Source organism: Ambystoma mexicanum, chromosome 6p, assembly GCF_040938575.1.
Source record: "Ambystoma mexicanum isolate Mex_15411 chromosome 6p, UKY_AmexF1_1, whole genome shotgun sequence".
NCBI lineage: Eukaryota > Metazoa > Chordata > Amphibia > Caudata > Ambystomatidae > Ambystoma > Ambystoma mexicanum.
The window spans coordinates 1,458,680,630-1,458,697,588 of record NC_090935.1 but is presented as its reverse complement, the minus strand read 5'-3'; the positions used below and the strand labels follow the sequence as shown (position 1 = coordinate 1,458,697,588).

The window sequence follows — 16,959 nt, the reverse complement described above, 5'->3', positions numbered from 1 at the left end:
CCTCGACGTTCTCGTCGTCTACTACGTCGGGGTCCCTCCCCACGGGCTGGTCTTCTTCCACGCCAATGCCGTGGCTTAAGACTTCGATCAGCTCTTCCTCAGAGGTTGAGGCCGAATCCACGACGACCCCCTGCCCCCCCTTTTTCTTCTCCGTCGGAGGTTTCACAGGGGTCCTGTCGATGGGCATGAAAGAGGACTCCCTCCGCGGTGGCAGGGAGACTCTGAGCCCCGAGGTCGCCACCACTGGTGTAGCCTCCACAGGCTGAGCCAGGGCCGCCGCGACTGTCTCGATAGAGGCCTTGGCCGGATGGATTAAGGCTTTCACCACCTTAGGTGCACTCACCGCCTTCTCCTTGGGGGAGGGTCACCGCCTCGCTCCCCCTCCGATGGGGCCTTCGAGCTCGACCAGGGTCTCTCCAGGAACTTCGCCGGGTGCTCGGCCTTCCTCTTACCCGAACCAGAGCGTTGGCTCGTGGTTGATAGTGCCGGGGAGGATGCACCCTGCCTGGCGCCCGTAGAGCCCGACCGTTCGGCGCTCCCGGTGCCAGCGGACTCGCGGTGCTTGGCCTTGTGTTGGACCCACATCGCCGGGGCGTCCTCAAAGGTCTTAGAAGACCGCTCGGACTTCTTCTTCTCGCCTGACGGGCTCTTCCCTTCCAGCCAGTTGGCGAGACGTTGATGGCGGTCCTTCATGGTCCGCTCCGACATATTGCCGCAAAACGCACAGTCCTTCTCCAAGTGCGTCTTGTCCTCATGTAGGCAGTAAAGACAAAGGGAGTGTTCGTCCTCCTTACAGACATTCTGAAGCTGGCATCCAGGGCAGACCCTGAACAGCTTTCCGGGCGTCGAGCTTCCCTTCTCCTGGGCCATGTCCGAGATGGGCCTGAGAAACTTCTGGAGTCCTCCAAAAGCGTGGCTCGACGAAATCTTCACCCTTGAGGGGCGTAGACAAATCCGACACGGGTCCCCGTTGATCGGATGAAGAAACGGTGGAGCTTGAGGCTCTTTGACCGAAAAAAGAGAACATTTTTGAGAAAAAACGTGAAAAATAGCACTAACGCTCGAGAGCAATAGCACGAGGATCCCAACACTTGAACGTGCGGTAAAAATCTGAAGATGGCTGCCAGAGGCGGGGCTTAGGTAGAGGGCAGTTATTGGCTGTGGTCAGTATGGCACAGAGATCAGTGATTGGTTACTACTACGAAAGACAGATCAGAAACGAAACTGATACTGATTTTTTCTTTACCGAGGATTCCCAGCCTGACGACGGGGAATATTCATGAGCATGTGAATCCATGCCAGACCCCATGCTGGAGAATTATGATATTAGGTTTAAAAGAGATTGTAGGACGACATAAAAATATGACTAAGTTGTGTGGAGTATGAATGAAAATTAGTTATAAAAATGTTTTGTTTTTACTGGGGGCTAGGCCTCATAATAATCTGCAGGGCTGTAGTGTGCGTCCATGTAAGGTATTCATATGTTAAGTAGCATGGCTGCCAGGAATTGCTGATGATGAAGAAAGGAAGACTTTGCAGAATCCCTTGTATGGCAAGAAGAATAGTTTTGGGTGAGCTCTGCAGGTATGCAGTAACCAAGTCAAGAGTATTTAAGCTCCAGGCCCAACACCAGTCTTCAGGACCTGGGAGCTAGCCACGGACAACAGAATGCTGGTCAGAAATGGCAGTCTCCTCTGCCATTCCCACAATCCTCATTATCTGTAAATATAAAAATGTGTTATTTTGGAAGATAGACTCATGACCTTAACTCTCTATAGGGTTTTTACTCTGGTTTGAGCGTGATCAGGGGGTACCCCAAAATATTTAAGGGGTGCTCCTGTAAATTGGGGTTCACTTTCATTATTCAAAAATGGCTTGTGACCCTCAGATCTGATCCACGGGCCTTACTTTTCACCACTAACTCCATCTTGAAGCGGGCCCATATCCAAGCCTGCATTTCTGGGGCAACCAACAACACAGCTGAACTGTTCAAAATCTGCAACTCTTTACTCAGGGTGCAAAAATGCAAGCTGCAAGCTGCTAACCAGCCATAAAAAAGGGATATGGGTTGTTTGACTGAAGAAAAATGACCTACTGCCGAATGTACCTATTTTTTCGGGGGTCGAATTGTTTTGACCTATTGCAGGGGGGAGTCTCCCCACTTCCCCCCATAATACAGGTGGGAGACCTCCCTGAATTCCCCCCACCTTAACCTATTACCTTACCCACACCCCACATCTATTTTTTAATTCATATGTACCATTTGACCTACCAAATTCGACCAGAAAAAAACCTGGGTAATTTGGAGTAGGTCAATTTGGCATTAGGCCAAATTGGGCAATACCTAAAAAGGTTACTTGCCACCTCAATTATATGCATAAATGTGTTATATCAAGTGTCAAATATCAAAAACCAATAGCTAGTGCACATGTTTCAACCTGCTTGACTTCAAGATCAAGACAACGTCACTGTTATAAGTGGTCCAGAAAAGTAAATGCAATGAAGAAACCCAGGAAAAATGCCTTATTACACTCTGGAACACACAGAACCTTTGCAAGATTCAACACAATGATACCAGAACTTATTGGGTGTGTTGTGAAGTTGAGGGGAGGGTACTTTATTTATTTTGTGTAAAAGGATATTAGGAGAGGTTTATAAAATAAAGTACCGGACAATTGGTCATAGTACACAGATTGCTCACAGGACATGGTCCCTTTTTAACAACAAGAGCAAGCATTGAGAAGGTACTATATATCAAGAAACCCTCATTACAAGAATTGTTTTGAAAACATACATTTTCCTGCTGTTTAATGTAAGTGTTATGCAAGAGAACTGAGGTAGCTGATCTAAGATGGAGCAACAACTGATCATGCGTGGTAGTATATACGTGTGCCATTATAAAGCATTTTTTTCGTAAGTTTCCTTGAGCCTGGCAAATGTGCTGACTATGGGGGCACTCTGGCCCTGAAGAAGAAAAGTTTAAAGCGATTATTCAGGCAGAGGAGGAACACAAGAACAGACTGTGGAAAATAAAGCACATATTCCGACTCAAAACAGCAACACGTTTATGGAAAGTAAGTGCAATTCAAATGTACAATGACTAGTACTGAATCATGTGCCATAGTGCCGTACAAAACGTGCACTATGTTGGCGCATTACTCTCACCGCTCCCCTCCGCACTTAATAAAAAACCCGAAACCCCAACAGGCTTCTGAATACAAATCACGCTGCCGTCGTCAGGGATTAAAAGCACATTTTTGCAGGTTTGAGGAAAATATGTTATTTAAATATCTGTCAAGCACATTCGAGCAAGTACATTTGATGTGTGCTCACCTGTGGGTCTCCTGAGGCTTTGTGCTTGCGGACAGTGCAGCTGGGCCACGCTACTGGTATCATCCTCTTGTTTGATCTTCAATGAAATAACTAGTGCGATAAACACATTCCATAATTAACATAAACATACAAGTTGATTAAGACTTAAAACTAAGAAAGATGTGCCCCAGTATTCCACCGGTGAAAGTATATAAACACTCTAGGCATTGATGCAAGTACTGGTGCTACTAAAATGATTATGCCAAGCAAGATGGGACCAAACATCGCATTTTCATAATGTAGACTTCATTCATGGGCTGCTATCATCAGATTGTGCCTCATTAGTAAGAATGTGCCTTTGGCAGCACTGATTTACAAAGGTTCAAAAACCTCCATCTTTTTCAGACGGTGTTATAATTGGAGAAGGAAGAGAAAAGAAAAGGCAATGCTGCTTTTGGCAGGTGGTCATACCCAGGTCCCTCTTGCCTGTCCCATAATTAGACTGAATACCTCACTTCACCAGGCTTTCAATACTGAAATTGTGCACCTCATAGAAATGTAAAATGCATCCACCAAACAATGAACACAAGCCCGTGCCACAATCAAATATGCAGTTGAAAACTGCATAATTTCTCCACAATATAAATGCACGAAGAGGATAGGCAGAACAAAAATCGCGCCATGCAGTCAAAGTGCGCTCTATAGCGATTGAATTACCCATGATGGCAACTTGAGTTATAGTTCACCAAGTACTTTGGGTCCTGAGGAAGGCCAGTATTGTCTGACGCCAAAATGTAGCTGGGAGACACTTATGGGAGGCTACGTTAACCAGATCTACACAAATAGACCCGATCAACATAACATATATGGATTTATTTAAAAAGAACTATCATAGCGAATAAACTATGTGTATCGTATTGTATTGTATCGTCTTTCTCGCTCTTCTCTTCATCAGAGTAAGCATACTGCATGGACTCATTCATTTTCTATGTTCACTGATCACTCCCAAAGTATATGCATTTTTATTGATCGTTAAATAACTTACACTTTCTTCCCAATTCAGCACTATTTTGGCACTGTACAATCACTTTGCCTTTCCAATTTTGATGTTCTTTTGTAATTCATATACTCTTCTGATTTTGCTGTTTACAAACGCAATTAAAAACTTGAACCCTTCTTTATCTCACGTTTTCATGATATTAGGCACAACGGTTCATCGACTGCTCACTCAAGCTTCCACCCGATTGCTGCAGAAATCATGCATTCATTGGTTATTGACTAAAATAAATCAGAAACTATGAAATAGTTGTTCAGATGGATTTCCAAATCTAAAATCCGCCCTGGTTGACAGATTTTCGGAGGCCACCTTAGTTTTGGTAAACATGGAGACTCAGTTTAACCAAAACCCAATCAAGGTAGAGTAGAGCGTGGTCACATCTTACTGTGCGAGTGTTGTCAGGGCCTCAGTGAGTCCTCATAGAATAACACACAATAATAGTTCAGCTTAGACAGCCAGTTATAAACACACCGTTTTTTTATTTAGGCCCTAGAATACACACAAAAATGAAACTAGCAGGTAGTAATACCACACAAAAACATGTAGAACACATAAACCCTTACCATTATGTTCACTTACAATACATAAATAAATAACTAACCAAGTGAAACAGGTAAACAATGCAGCTGTAGATAAAATGAGGCGAATGAATCACAAGTGCAATTAGCCATACTTTATAAGTACATCCCCAAGACTTATGAGGCCTGGTGCCAAAGAGTCACAGGATCCAACACAAGGTTTCTCATAGGTAAGGGTTCTCTAAAGGGATGCAATGGGCTTGTGTTGGTGATTCAGAATACTTGCAAACTATTTAAACGTTCAACAACAATTTACCAAAAGACAGGGAAGTTCTCCTCACTCTTCCAGACCCAAGGCTAACCCAGGGGCAGGATAGTTGGCCCAGGTTTGACGACCAAATGTAAGTAAGAGGCAGATAGGAGACAAAGGGCTTTGCACTCAATGATTATCCGATGGGGTGGGGAGGGGGTGGGAAGACGGCCACAGTTTCGCTTACGTACCCTCTGACTCAGATTTTCCCCAGGGATCACAATGGGTCTTCTCGTGGTATCTGGGAGCGTGGCCTTCCATCCTTTGTTCGGGTGAACGGTTGCAGGATCAAGGCTTCTTCTGGTCAGGTGAAACTGCAAGATGAAGCCCAGTCCATGAAGAAATGCAGACTTAAACGATGCAGACCTCTTCAGGACACTTCACTGGATGGAGGAAGGAGAGTTCCAGCAACAACCACCGTTTTCAGGTAAAAAAACGCAGCTCCAGGACAGGTTCCCTTGATCTTAGGAAGCTGAAAATTCAGGAGGAGGCAATTTATGGCACAAGATGGCGACCACCGTTTCCGGGCTTGAACACGTAACAGCGACAACTCTGGCAAAGTAGTCCACGAGAGAGAACTGGTCAGTCCAGGGACACTTTCGAAGTCTCCAAGGCGATGCGAACTCGAGAAGACATCGATACTAGTTGGTACCACTAGTCCAAGGGCTGAAGCACCAAGCAGGGTCTCCAGAGATCAGGCAGAGGAGCAGGGCTTCACAGTGCCAATCACTGGAGGGGATGCTGGTCCACTGCAGGAGTCATCCTTGGGTCATCAACGGGCTGCTCTTCTTCGAATGATTCCTGGTTCCAATATAGATCTGAAGAACGGCTGCAAGAGGAGTTCTCTTCTCCAAAACTGGAAGTGAAAGCATGTCCGAGCCCACCAATGGAAAGGATCTGCACCATTCAAACAGTCAGTAGTTGTCCAATCAGGGACAAACATCTACCTGCAGTCCTTCTGGTCCCATGACAGACAGACAGACAGACACCAACATGACCCTGTAAGGGATTTCCTGTCCTGGGAAGACAAGAAGGCCAAACTACAATATGGCCAAAAAATGTGGCATGGCCATTTGAGTGCACTAGTCACATTTAGTAGCCATACGCGGTAAACGTGAGTGTGCACAAGAAAAATAAAGAGAACATTGTAAAACTGTAACTGCTGCCACCAGCCTGTCTTCAAGCACATATTAAATTAACCATAAATCCCAAGTGTAAAATATTAGGGTGGTACAAAAGTATCTCAATTACACTGCACTGTAAGGTGCTGTTTGCAATGTAAAAATACAAGAATTCAAAAGGGAAACAAATGTTCCTAGTAATGTTAGTCCGTTTCACCAAAGCAAACGAGCAAATATAAAGGCAAGTGAAGATGAAGACTTTACTTCCCTTCAAAAAGTCAAGTAAGGATCAAAAATAAAGCAAATAGATGGGGCCCCATGGAGGGAAAGTTGCAAAAATGAAAATCTTACCTAACAATAGTAAAATAGTCTAACTAGGACAAACCCTGTTTCTTGAAAATAGCAGCAGCATGTCAGCCAGCTTCCCGACCACATGTCACCACTTGCTTTCATGAAGGACAGTGAGAGAGTTGACAGATGCCCTTCGATCTGATCACTATCGGTCAGCCTCACACTTATCGGTAATGCCGGCGAAAGCTGTGCATTTCTGTGCCAATCCTAGAGTGCAGCCAATCTGCTACTATTATCAGAGCATTTACCACCCACTTCAGCCTCTGCAATCTATATCTTTAGTAACTCCTCTTCCCAAGGCAGGTTCTCTTCCCGTCACATTGAATGCTACATCAAATTCACCTGAGCCGGGTTCAGCACTGCTTGCTCTTGCATCTGCACCTAAATGATCCAAACGCACAGCAGACTTGTCTTCCATCCTCAAGAAAGTGTCATTATGAAGAGGCATACATCCTGTAAAACAATTGATATGTTTTTGTAGGTCATAAAATTATAAAATGACCCATTATATTGAAAAATCCAATGTTACAGCTAAAACCTTCAAAAGAACAGCAACATTCTTCATCATTTTAATCTTTTAGATTTAGTTACATTGCAATTCTAGAGCACACAATATTAAGCCCTTCTACAATGAAGCTTTTGGATGCATTAAACATTCTGTACAAGAGGAAATGCTAGACAAATGAGTTCAAATGGAGAGCAACAAAAACGCTCTGATTGGTGGGGCAGGCGGACTTGTTCACCTTGTTCCTAACCGACAGCAATCAATAGGTGGAACTTTACATTTTCAAGCTCAAAACATGGATGTCCATCTGCAGAGTTTTTGAGGGATACCTCTAGTCTTTGACGTTCTTCAGCTGCATATGGACCACTAGCTCACTTATCCATACGGTTGGACAGTATGAACCGAACCATGAGAATCCCAGCAACCACGACTCCTTAACCGTTTGTGAATCTATTACAACCCCAAAAAAAGCATTTGATGTTAAATGTTATACTTGCCTTTCCTTTCATCTTCACATTCGAGTGGTGGTGAAAATGTGCATTCCTCACTTTGGGGGAAGCTTAAAATGACTCTCCTTGTCTGTAAGGAAAAGTGAGCAATTGTGGTAAGAGCTGCTACTAACGCTTGCTTATATCGCTGCACATTCTACATCAAGGATTTCCCAACGCCTTGGTGTTAGGTAGAATCTGTGCTTCAGATAAGATTTTGAGGTGGGAGTATTTTACTCCCCATTTTTAAACTTTAAGTGTAAATGTGACTTTAAAAGAGTAAAAATTCTCCTTTGCAAGAGAGTAATATGTATGTGACATCCAGCCGACGTGTGCAAAAACTGTATGGAAATCATCACTATGCGGCAGCATTCTGCATTGTGACGAATACACCTTTCATTATTTCTCTAAGGTCTGGTCATTTGATCTCTTCTGTATATATTTAAATGTTGAAAACACAAAAACCTAGCCAATTACAAAGTAAAGCAAACATTTATTTTATTATGTGTTTTGAGGTTCGATAGCAGAATTGACTTTTGATGTTTAATGAAAGTCCTCATTTCCTGGGCCTATTACCACCTCATGGTATACCACTGTTATGATACAACAGTGCAGAGAGGCAAGGACTCCATGCTAAATCTAATCTCATGGTCAAATAGCTGTAATATATATATATATATATATATATATGCAGAAGAATGTCAGCAAAAAGATACAGGTAGGCAGATAAACAACACCTCCAACTTAATACCAAACTTGCCCAAGCACTCACGACCATTTACTAAGTTTAAAAGAAATTCTTTAATTAATCAAAAGTTGTGCAAAATGTTATAAAAAAGCATACATGGCAATACCTGGTCAGACCAGGCACAAGGCACCACTCACCCCAACGGGTGGAAAGACGCCACGCATTCCGCTCGACTCGCGAGCTTCCTCAGGCTTGTAGTTGTTCCCAACATGTGTATTCTCGTTACCCATGAGCCATTATAAAAACGAGAATACACATGTTGGGAACAACAACAAGCCTGAGGAAGCTCGCAAGTCGAGCGGAACGCGTGGCGTCTTTCCACCCGTTGGGGTGAGTGGTGCCTTGTGCCTGGTCTGACCAGGTATTGCCATGTATGCTTTTTATAACATTTTGCACAACTTTTGATTAAAGAATTTTTTTTAAACTTAGTAAATGGTCGTGAGTGCTTCGGCAAGTTTGGTATTAAGTTGGAGGTGTTGTTTATCTGCCTACCTGTATCTTTTTGCTGACATTCTTCTGCACATTTTAGAGCCCTGTCCGCTCTAGCCCAATAGCACCAGCTCAATAATGAGGCAGAGCGCAGTTTAGGGGCAGACAAATGTTTTCCAATATATATATATATATATATATATATATATATATATATATATATATATATATATATATATATATATATATATATATATATATATATATATATATATATATATAGCTTTTGGCAAAGCACTGTACATAGAACATATTCATCACAATTATCCCCAAAACGAAGTCGGTACTCCTTTATCGACCTTTAAAGGATGAAAGGCCGAGTTGGCCTTGCCGGGATTCGAACCTACAGATCACACACAGATTGCAGCGAGTGCTCAACCGGCTGAACTATCGTATTGGCTAACATCCTTCAGAGGTCGGTTAACCGAGTATCGACTGAAGTATAATAATCACAGTGCCTAGATGTTGGACGAACATTGTATGAAGCGCTACATAAAGTTAAATACCTATCTGGATTATCACAAGGATAGGTTTGCTGAGTTTCTATTTCAATTAAATATGTAACTATCGTTTGTTTGTTTCTGAACAGCGCTTGCACTTCCTGGAGAGTCAGGTTTTGGATGTTTTAACTGTAGTCTTGACAATTTGACAGGCTAGAACACCTGTGATTGGTGTAATGACAACCATCACTCACCCTTGAGCAAAGACTCTGCTGCCACTTAACATTTATAGTAATGTACCCCATTGACTGCAAGGTTGAATGGATGTAAACTAGACCGTGCATAGTCATCACTGTACACACTGTTTTTATAATTAGAGTAAACTAAATTATAAGTGTAAACATTATTTGCCTCTGCATGATTATGCACACAGCACAGGAACTCTGAAACATACAATTGTGCAATACTGGTTTGCTTTCACTGGAAAAAAAAGCATGATTTGTTGCAAAATATTAATTCTTAATTGCAACTTAGTGTTCCATTTTTGTTAATTTTACAATCCTAAAATGCTAGGAAGATAAATATGCACAGTGCTTCTGTTTGATCCACGAGCAGCAACACAGCAGAAGCTGAATGTAAATAAATCATTCCTTTTTATCACAGTGTGCAGTTTTTGTTTTTTGAAAGGCTTCAGAGAAATAAAATTTCGTTTCAGAGGCTTTTCTCCATGGCTTGCAATTATATCCACATAGATAGAAATCAAAAGAAGCCTTCTGGTTTCCGTCAAGTAACTTGACCTTTGCACTGCCCTCTGCTCTGTGTGTAAATGAGCACAGGAAAATAATAAAGCGGTCGAATTTATAGATTTTCATGCGTAAAAAAGGCCTAGTACGCACCTTATCTGGAGGCCTGGGTAGAATTTTCATCTTGTGTGTAATTCTCCCAGCACTTTTTGCTGAACTATTGGTTTTTTGTCTGACTCTCCGTAGTGAGTGGGAACCCTTTCCCTCACTCACTCATTCATTCTTTTCTGTGACTCCGAGAACACTTTTTGGTTTCTCTTCATGGAGTCTGCTTTCCTTCATCTTTTTATGGCATCTGTATTTTCCTATTACAGAACTCAGCACCTTCTGTGCAGTGTTGGTTGAAGCTCCTTTAGCTTCCCCTCTTAGGTTTTCTTTCATTTTCCTGTGCTAACTTAAGGTTACCAGGATAGAGGGATATGGTTTATGCTCCCTATGCTTTCCTTTTGTGAGATCAGCACACACCACTTTATGTGGAGTATGGAGGGGACACATTGTTTCACTTTTCTCACTTCTGTAACTTTCTTGTTACAGTGACAAGTCTACCTGAGGGGTTGGTGGCAGTGGATATTTTCTACCGCCTTTTGTGAATTTTACATACAGACTGCTTTCACAGCTGCAGTAATGGACACCTGGGTCACCATTAACCTAAAATGGTGCCTATCTTTTTTTCGCCATCTCACCATGGCTTGCCCTTTCTTGAGCCTTCCTCTGCTAACTTGGGTGGGTGAAGTGCTGCTCACTTCTTTGTCTTCAACAGGCTCCCATTGAGAAACCCGCCCAGAGGCACAGTGTGTTTGGGAGGACTGGAAGCTATGACGACACTGATACTCCTCAGGTCTTTGTCCTCCAGTATGTCTGCTTGGATTCAGTTCTGACTGGGTTCCTGGCTGCCTCCTTGGGACAGCCACCACCCAAAGTTTGAATGTTGCATGCATGCCGATTGCCTGGGTTCCTGCATAAAAGGCGAGGGTCTTGATGCTGAAGCCAGAGTCGACCACTGGACTACAGTTTGAGCCATCCCACAAAGTGCTGTGACCTTCCAGGCCTGCAATACCTGAATACCGTTGGAACTCCGACACTGCTGCGCTGCATCGTCTCATCAAGTGCGGTTCCGGCTGCAAACATGCAGGCATCTGTCTGGGCCTACAAAGACTCCATCCTGATCGTAGAAGTCCCTGCAAAAGAGTTGAAGATCGAGAGAAGGAAGAAAGTCTGCCTGGTCAAGCCTGTGTCGAGCCTCCACAACCAAGCGCCACGAAGATAGTCTGCTGGGCATTCCTGTGACCGAGTCAGACTGTCTGCACCCGCCAAAAGTTCCTCCTCCAGCCACCAAAGGCCAGAGATCTGTTAGGGTTGATATTCCCCTTCCTGTTAAGCTGTTTAGTAACCTCTCTGTATGTATGCCGAGTACTTGATGTAGGAGGTCATGAATGGAATGTTTGGGTATGACTGAGTGGAATGCTGTGCGTTGAGATTCCACCCAGGACAGTTGGAATGATGTAGCTTGGGCGGTGGGAGCCAGTGGGCGCCCCTTGATCCTATAACTATCTGAAGAAATCTCCTGATGACATCTGATTAAACCAATTTGAAGATCTCCTGGCATCTCAGCGTATCCTTTTAACCTAGTGACTCTAGTTAAGGTCACAACAAGATCCTAACCAGAGCTGCGGTCGTCTTCCTGTGGGGACCTTTAGGTGACATTGATGTTCATCATCTTAAGGTACTGTGACTCCTGGGTACTAACCTGGGCAGTTGCTGTGTTGCTGTTCGCTCCTCCTGAGCGTCCCGAGTCACGTTGGGGTGGACAACCAAACGTGTTCACCCAGGTCTAAGGACATCCACTCTGGAGGCTGAAATCCTTCTGGTGGCCTAACTGGCCCACCTGCACCATTTGAATCCAATTCATTACTTACACTCCTCCTGATATTTGACAACTTTGACAACGTCTGCCTTCATTTGTTCTGCCACCCATGGGTCACTGGTCCCCACCTCCCCCAACGCCTCCATCTGACTTTTGAAACTCTCATTCCCGATATATTGTTGGACTTCTAAAGTTTAGACCTACACAAAGGAATCTAATTTACCAGTATTGCTGTTTAGTAAATGTTGGTTGATGAATGATTTGCTAACCTAAAGGTACTCTTGGTACTTACCCGTTTCTCATCCAAAGGTCTACTATTGAATTGAGTATTGCAACTGCAAATATCTAATGTATATATCTGTGTGAACAATTTTTACTTACCTAAAATGTAGTGATTTTAACATTGTTCTAGTATATATAATAAATAACCATATGTTTATATAACTACAGTGTGAAGTGTTTCCTTGATTATAAGTGTGCACAAAGCTCCTTGTACTTATATATAGCCATCGTCCCACATCCCTCGTCCCTCATAGACTAAGCCTGGCTGCTCGGCCATAGCTATCAAACCTTTTGGGTAGTTCAGGCCAAACCTAAGAGTCAGAGCCCTGTACATCTAAAATAGAGTCTTCTACAGTCCTACCATAGGTGGACTATAGTAAAGCTCCCTAACAATTGGGTCAGAAACTTAAAATATTTTTAAAAGTCAAAAACACTGCTGTGCTATGAATAAGGTGAACATACTCGCAAGGGATCTGCTCTCAGAACATGAGGGCAAGTTTGAACTTATTATGTGTGGAACCAAGATTCCTTTTTAAAAGCATATACTTGATATTAAGATTCTTTGTGTACTCAACACAATGGTTTCCGCTTTAAGATATATTTTTATGTTAACAATTGCTACGTTCACCATCACTAATCACACCCATACGAAGGGAGGAGAGTTCAATGCTTAATGAAGTGTGTTTTTAATGGCTTCAAAATGTTGGTTTTCGAAATGGCGACGATGAGCTGATAAACTGTTCCAAACAGTGGTAGCCGTGAAAGAAAAGGCTCAGTCACCCTATTTCTTTTAACTGATTTTGGGGGTGGACGTTTCCACTCCTGAGAATGCAGTGGCCTATTAGGTTTAGATGGCCTACGTTTTTGTTGTAGAAAGTTCAAGTTCGTTTGGCATATAACTCTGCTCTAGACAAGCTAATTAGAAGTCTACTGTTGTCTTGAACGGCAGCCAATGCCACTAGTCCACAGCTGGAGTGGCATGTGCCAACCTAGGTAGCTTGAGCAAAGCTCTACCCTTCAACCAGACACCCAAGATAAGCTGGTAAGAAAATATGGAACATATGAAACTTTAAAATGACTTAAGGAATCCCAATTCATTTGCTGTCTTTTGAAAAGCTTAAAATCCCATTTTTTTGAAATACACTCTTCAAGTACATTTTGTATTGCCCACCATCATCACTTCCTTAAGGTGCCTTCTCTTGCGCACTTCTTTTGGGTCTCTTGCAAGGCAGCTCAATTATACATCCAACATAAGGGACAATTTGGTTTCCTTTGAAGCTGTACAAATAAATACTGTGTCTGGAAAAAGGGCAACACAATATTCACTCTGGATTCTGGGTGGATAAAACATGATAAAAAGGGGATTGCAGAGGAAAGAATGTATAGGGTAGGTGACAGCAATTCAGCATATTCCCGATTAATTTATACCAGGATTTCAAAATTACACACAATGTCAGTGTTTAAGCTTCATACATCTGGCTCTTGACTGTCTTTTGGGATGAAATGTACCTGTCTTTTCTTATTTTATTTATTGAACAATTTGAAAATAATAATAAATGTAAACCATCAATTTTGCTTCCAACCTATTTGTCATGTGTCATGCTGGACTAGGACATTGTTAAGAACATAGAAGTAAACCGTTTTTTTTTTTTTTTTTTTTTTAGCTTGGCAACTCATTTTGAGGGACCGGGGTCCCCATTTGTCTTCCCATTTATTTAAAAACATAACTTTTGTTTCCCTTTCTTTCTTACTATAGCAATAAGAGAATGAAGTTTTTTAATGTATGCGAGTGATTTGAAGTTTTTTTGTTTTAATTGTGATCTTCATGTTTGTACAAACGTGGCAGCCTTTGTACTGCTTTGTGTTCTCATACATTCATTTTGTATGTTTAACTTGTTAAAAATGTGTGCTATTTTACGCATTATAAGCATTACGCATTTATTGCACTTTCTCGCAACATGATGTTGAATTTTGATTGTGTGCTTACTTGATTAATTCCTATTCATTCAGTTTGAGATGTATGAACAGACGGAGCAAGCGTCATGATCAGACATCTAACAGTTTTCCTCCACTTCAGCATCGATACACACCCCAATAATACCTGTACCCTGTAAAATGACAAACAAGCATCATGAATGGCTTTTATACATCGATCCCAGAAAACTGTGGAACATTGAAAACAGAACAGGCCGGAGAAAATCCCAGTGATGCCTCAATTACTATGCAGTTACAAAGGTACATCTGAAAAGCAGCCCAGCAAGCCTTGGGATGAGCAGTAGTTGTGACCAATTCTCTATTCCGGTCCCTTTGTGCATTACACCAGGTTATAATTCTCAGCCAACAGTCACAATGGGGAGAAGAGGTGGACAATCATTTGAATGCCACTACAAGCTTTTTCGATAACAGGGCTATGCCCAAACATATCTGATGTCTCTTAGGAAGTCCAGAGGGATGACCTCATGTGTGATGGCCTACAAATCATTCATCACTTCTGACCAGAAGGATGCCACTGGACCACACAACAATGACATGTGCAAACGTCAGCATACAACTTGGTTTACAGTAGGGGCATGTCCCCAGGACAGAGGGATCAGATTCTGTTATTTTTTTTGGAGTATAGTATAATTTATGAAGAAAGCATAGTTGTAGCAGTTTGAGTCTAGAATTCATGGATACCCTCTTGGTTTGCTCACAAGTAGATTTCCATTTAGAGTCATCAATTGATAGTCCCAGGTTGGACTCACACATTCTCTTGATATGAGTTTGTGTATTGGCTCTCCATTCCCCAACCATTCTATACAGTACTGGAACTGCATTCCTCTGTAATCTAACAGTGGTTACATGTCAGGATTACATCATCATATCTGGAAGGACGGAAGCAAGTTCTTCAGCTCCCTCTGTACTCTGGAATAAACCATTAATTATTTCAGCGACAACCCACCTGTCTTCTTATACTCATCCATTGTAATACATTTGTAATTGAAATAAACCCTCTCCTAAATTATTCCAATTCTAGCCAATACAATACAGATTCCACTATAAATTGAACTTTCCACCTTCCATATTTTGACAAACTATATGTTACTAGCGGGGTAGCGGGCGGGTGATCATACTTTGTACATATCCTGTTCATGGCCTGTATTGATGTATGCAACGCATAATCTCCCTTTGAAGTGATTTTGTATACACAGAGCCAATGTTCATTTGAACAGGTCACGTGTTGTGCATAAGGTGAGGGGCTATACCTCAATATAATAGGATATACCTGAGCTGTTAGATAATACGTACAACCAGCTCCCCAGGTTCATACATTAAAGTTAAGACCTTCCAGGATACTCTAGCCGATTTGCCCGCCCACGTCAGTCATAGTAATGCTCTTTGTTTATCAAAACAAATCTTAGGTATTTTGATGGGTTTATTTAAAAGCAGGTGCAGTAATTTGCACAAAATGAACATTTTAATACAAGATCTTCTGGCAAACATGGAGACTGGCAGTCCAACCCATTTCTCAACTTGGTGTTCAACTAAGGTAAGTACAGGTAGGAAATTAATAGCATACCGTCTTGATGTGCCCCTAGAAGCCATTACTTTGAGATATCTATTCACTGTTGGGCACCACTTAAATCTCCAGTTCTCTCACACCAGAGTGGTTTTGGGGGTGAGTTGCAGCAGCTTGGACTTTGTTCAGTTTATCTTAAAACCATAGTATTTCCGAAATTCTATGATTATATCAATTATAGAAGCTAGAATATTTTCAAAGTTCTTAACATACAACAACAAATCATCTGATAATGTGTTCAGCTATAAGAATACAGGCCATGGGATCAAAAGCCAGGGTAAAAAGCAGTGGCGAGAGAGGGTAGTCCTGATGGGTGTCCCTCCGTAAATCTACCCGTTTAACTAGTTTAGGTTGATGGGACCGTTTGCATTGGAATAAGTGGTGGAATCGGTTCTAAATCTAAGATCATGTCCAACACATTCTACAGAGTAGCAAAAGAAGAGAGGAAAAGCCAAACCTTTTATTAGGGGGTTTACCAAAGTCACTTTAGAAAGCCCACCTAGTAGCCCACCTTGGATGAACAGGGTTACTTACACCCCTTAGGTTTAGCCAATCACCCAAAGGTTTCGTAGCAATGGCTAAGCAAGAAGAAAGGGGTGTATGAGGTGCACAGTCAGATTATCAGTTGAGTAACCAATGTATACAAGATATTTGTTTTCTAATATCATTTCAGGTGCAACTGGGTTAGAACTCTCTGGCCAAGGAGAGAACAAAGAATACAAAATGTTTGAACCCACTGTCGCCAGTAGGTAACCATAATGCACTCCTATGGGGATTATACCCCTAATTCAGTTCATAACGTAATAAATACTTTGCAACACAAAACAGTCGATCAACTGTATATAAATAACACAAAGCAACGTTAAAAAATAATTTAGTTTCTATATAAAAAACACGACCTGTTCAATGTGATAGTGTATATTCAAAGCACAGTTCAAAGTAAACTCAAAAAGGTACAACGGTAATTATACATTTTTTCATATGCAAATTATAACACTATAATCATAACTCTATATATCCCAGTGTTTCCCCAAGCAACGCTGAATTTACTCCAATTATATAATCAACAAACACTGAACAATAATCTTCTTTGTCGAAGTAAGTCTGTAGTT

The 16,959-nt window shown here is 42.0% G+C and overlaps 1 protein-coding gene across 1 annotated transcript in view; it reads right to left on the bottom strand.

The window, feature by feature from the left end:
• LOC138510530 (zinc finger protein 614-like) overlaps positions 1-16,959 on the bottom strand; it is a 183,706-nt gene that overhangs the window by 28,802 nt on the left and 137,945 nt on the right. Inside the window, exons 5-6 of the mRNA XM_069626254.1 lie at positions 7,012-7,122; positions 3,334-3,423 (exon numbers count right to left, since the gene is read on the bottom strand). Of these exons, the coding sequence (XP_069482355.1) occupies positions 3,334-3,423; positions 7,012-7,122 (201 nt within the window). The remainder of the gene's footprint in view (positions 1-3,333; positions 3,424-7,011; positions 7,123-16,959) is intronic.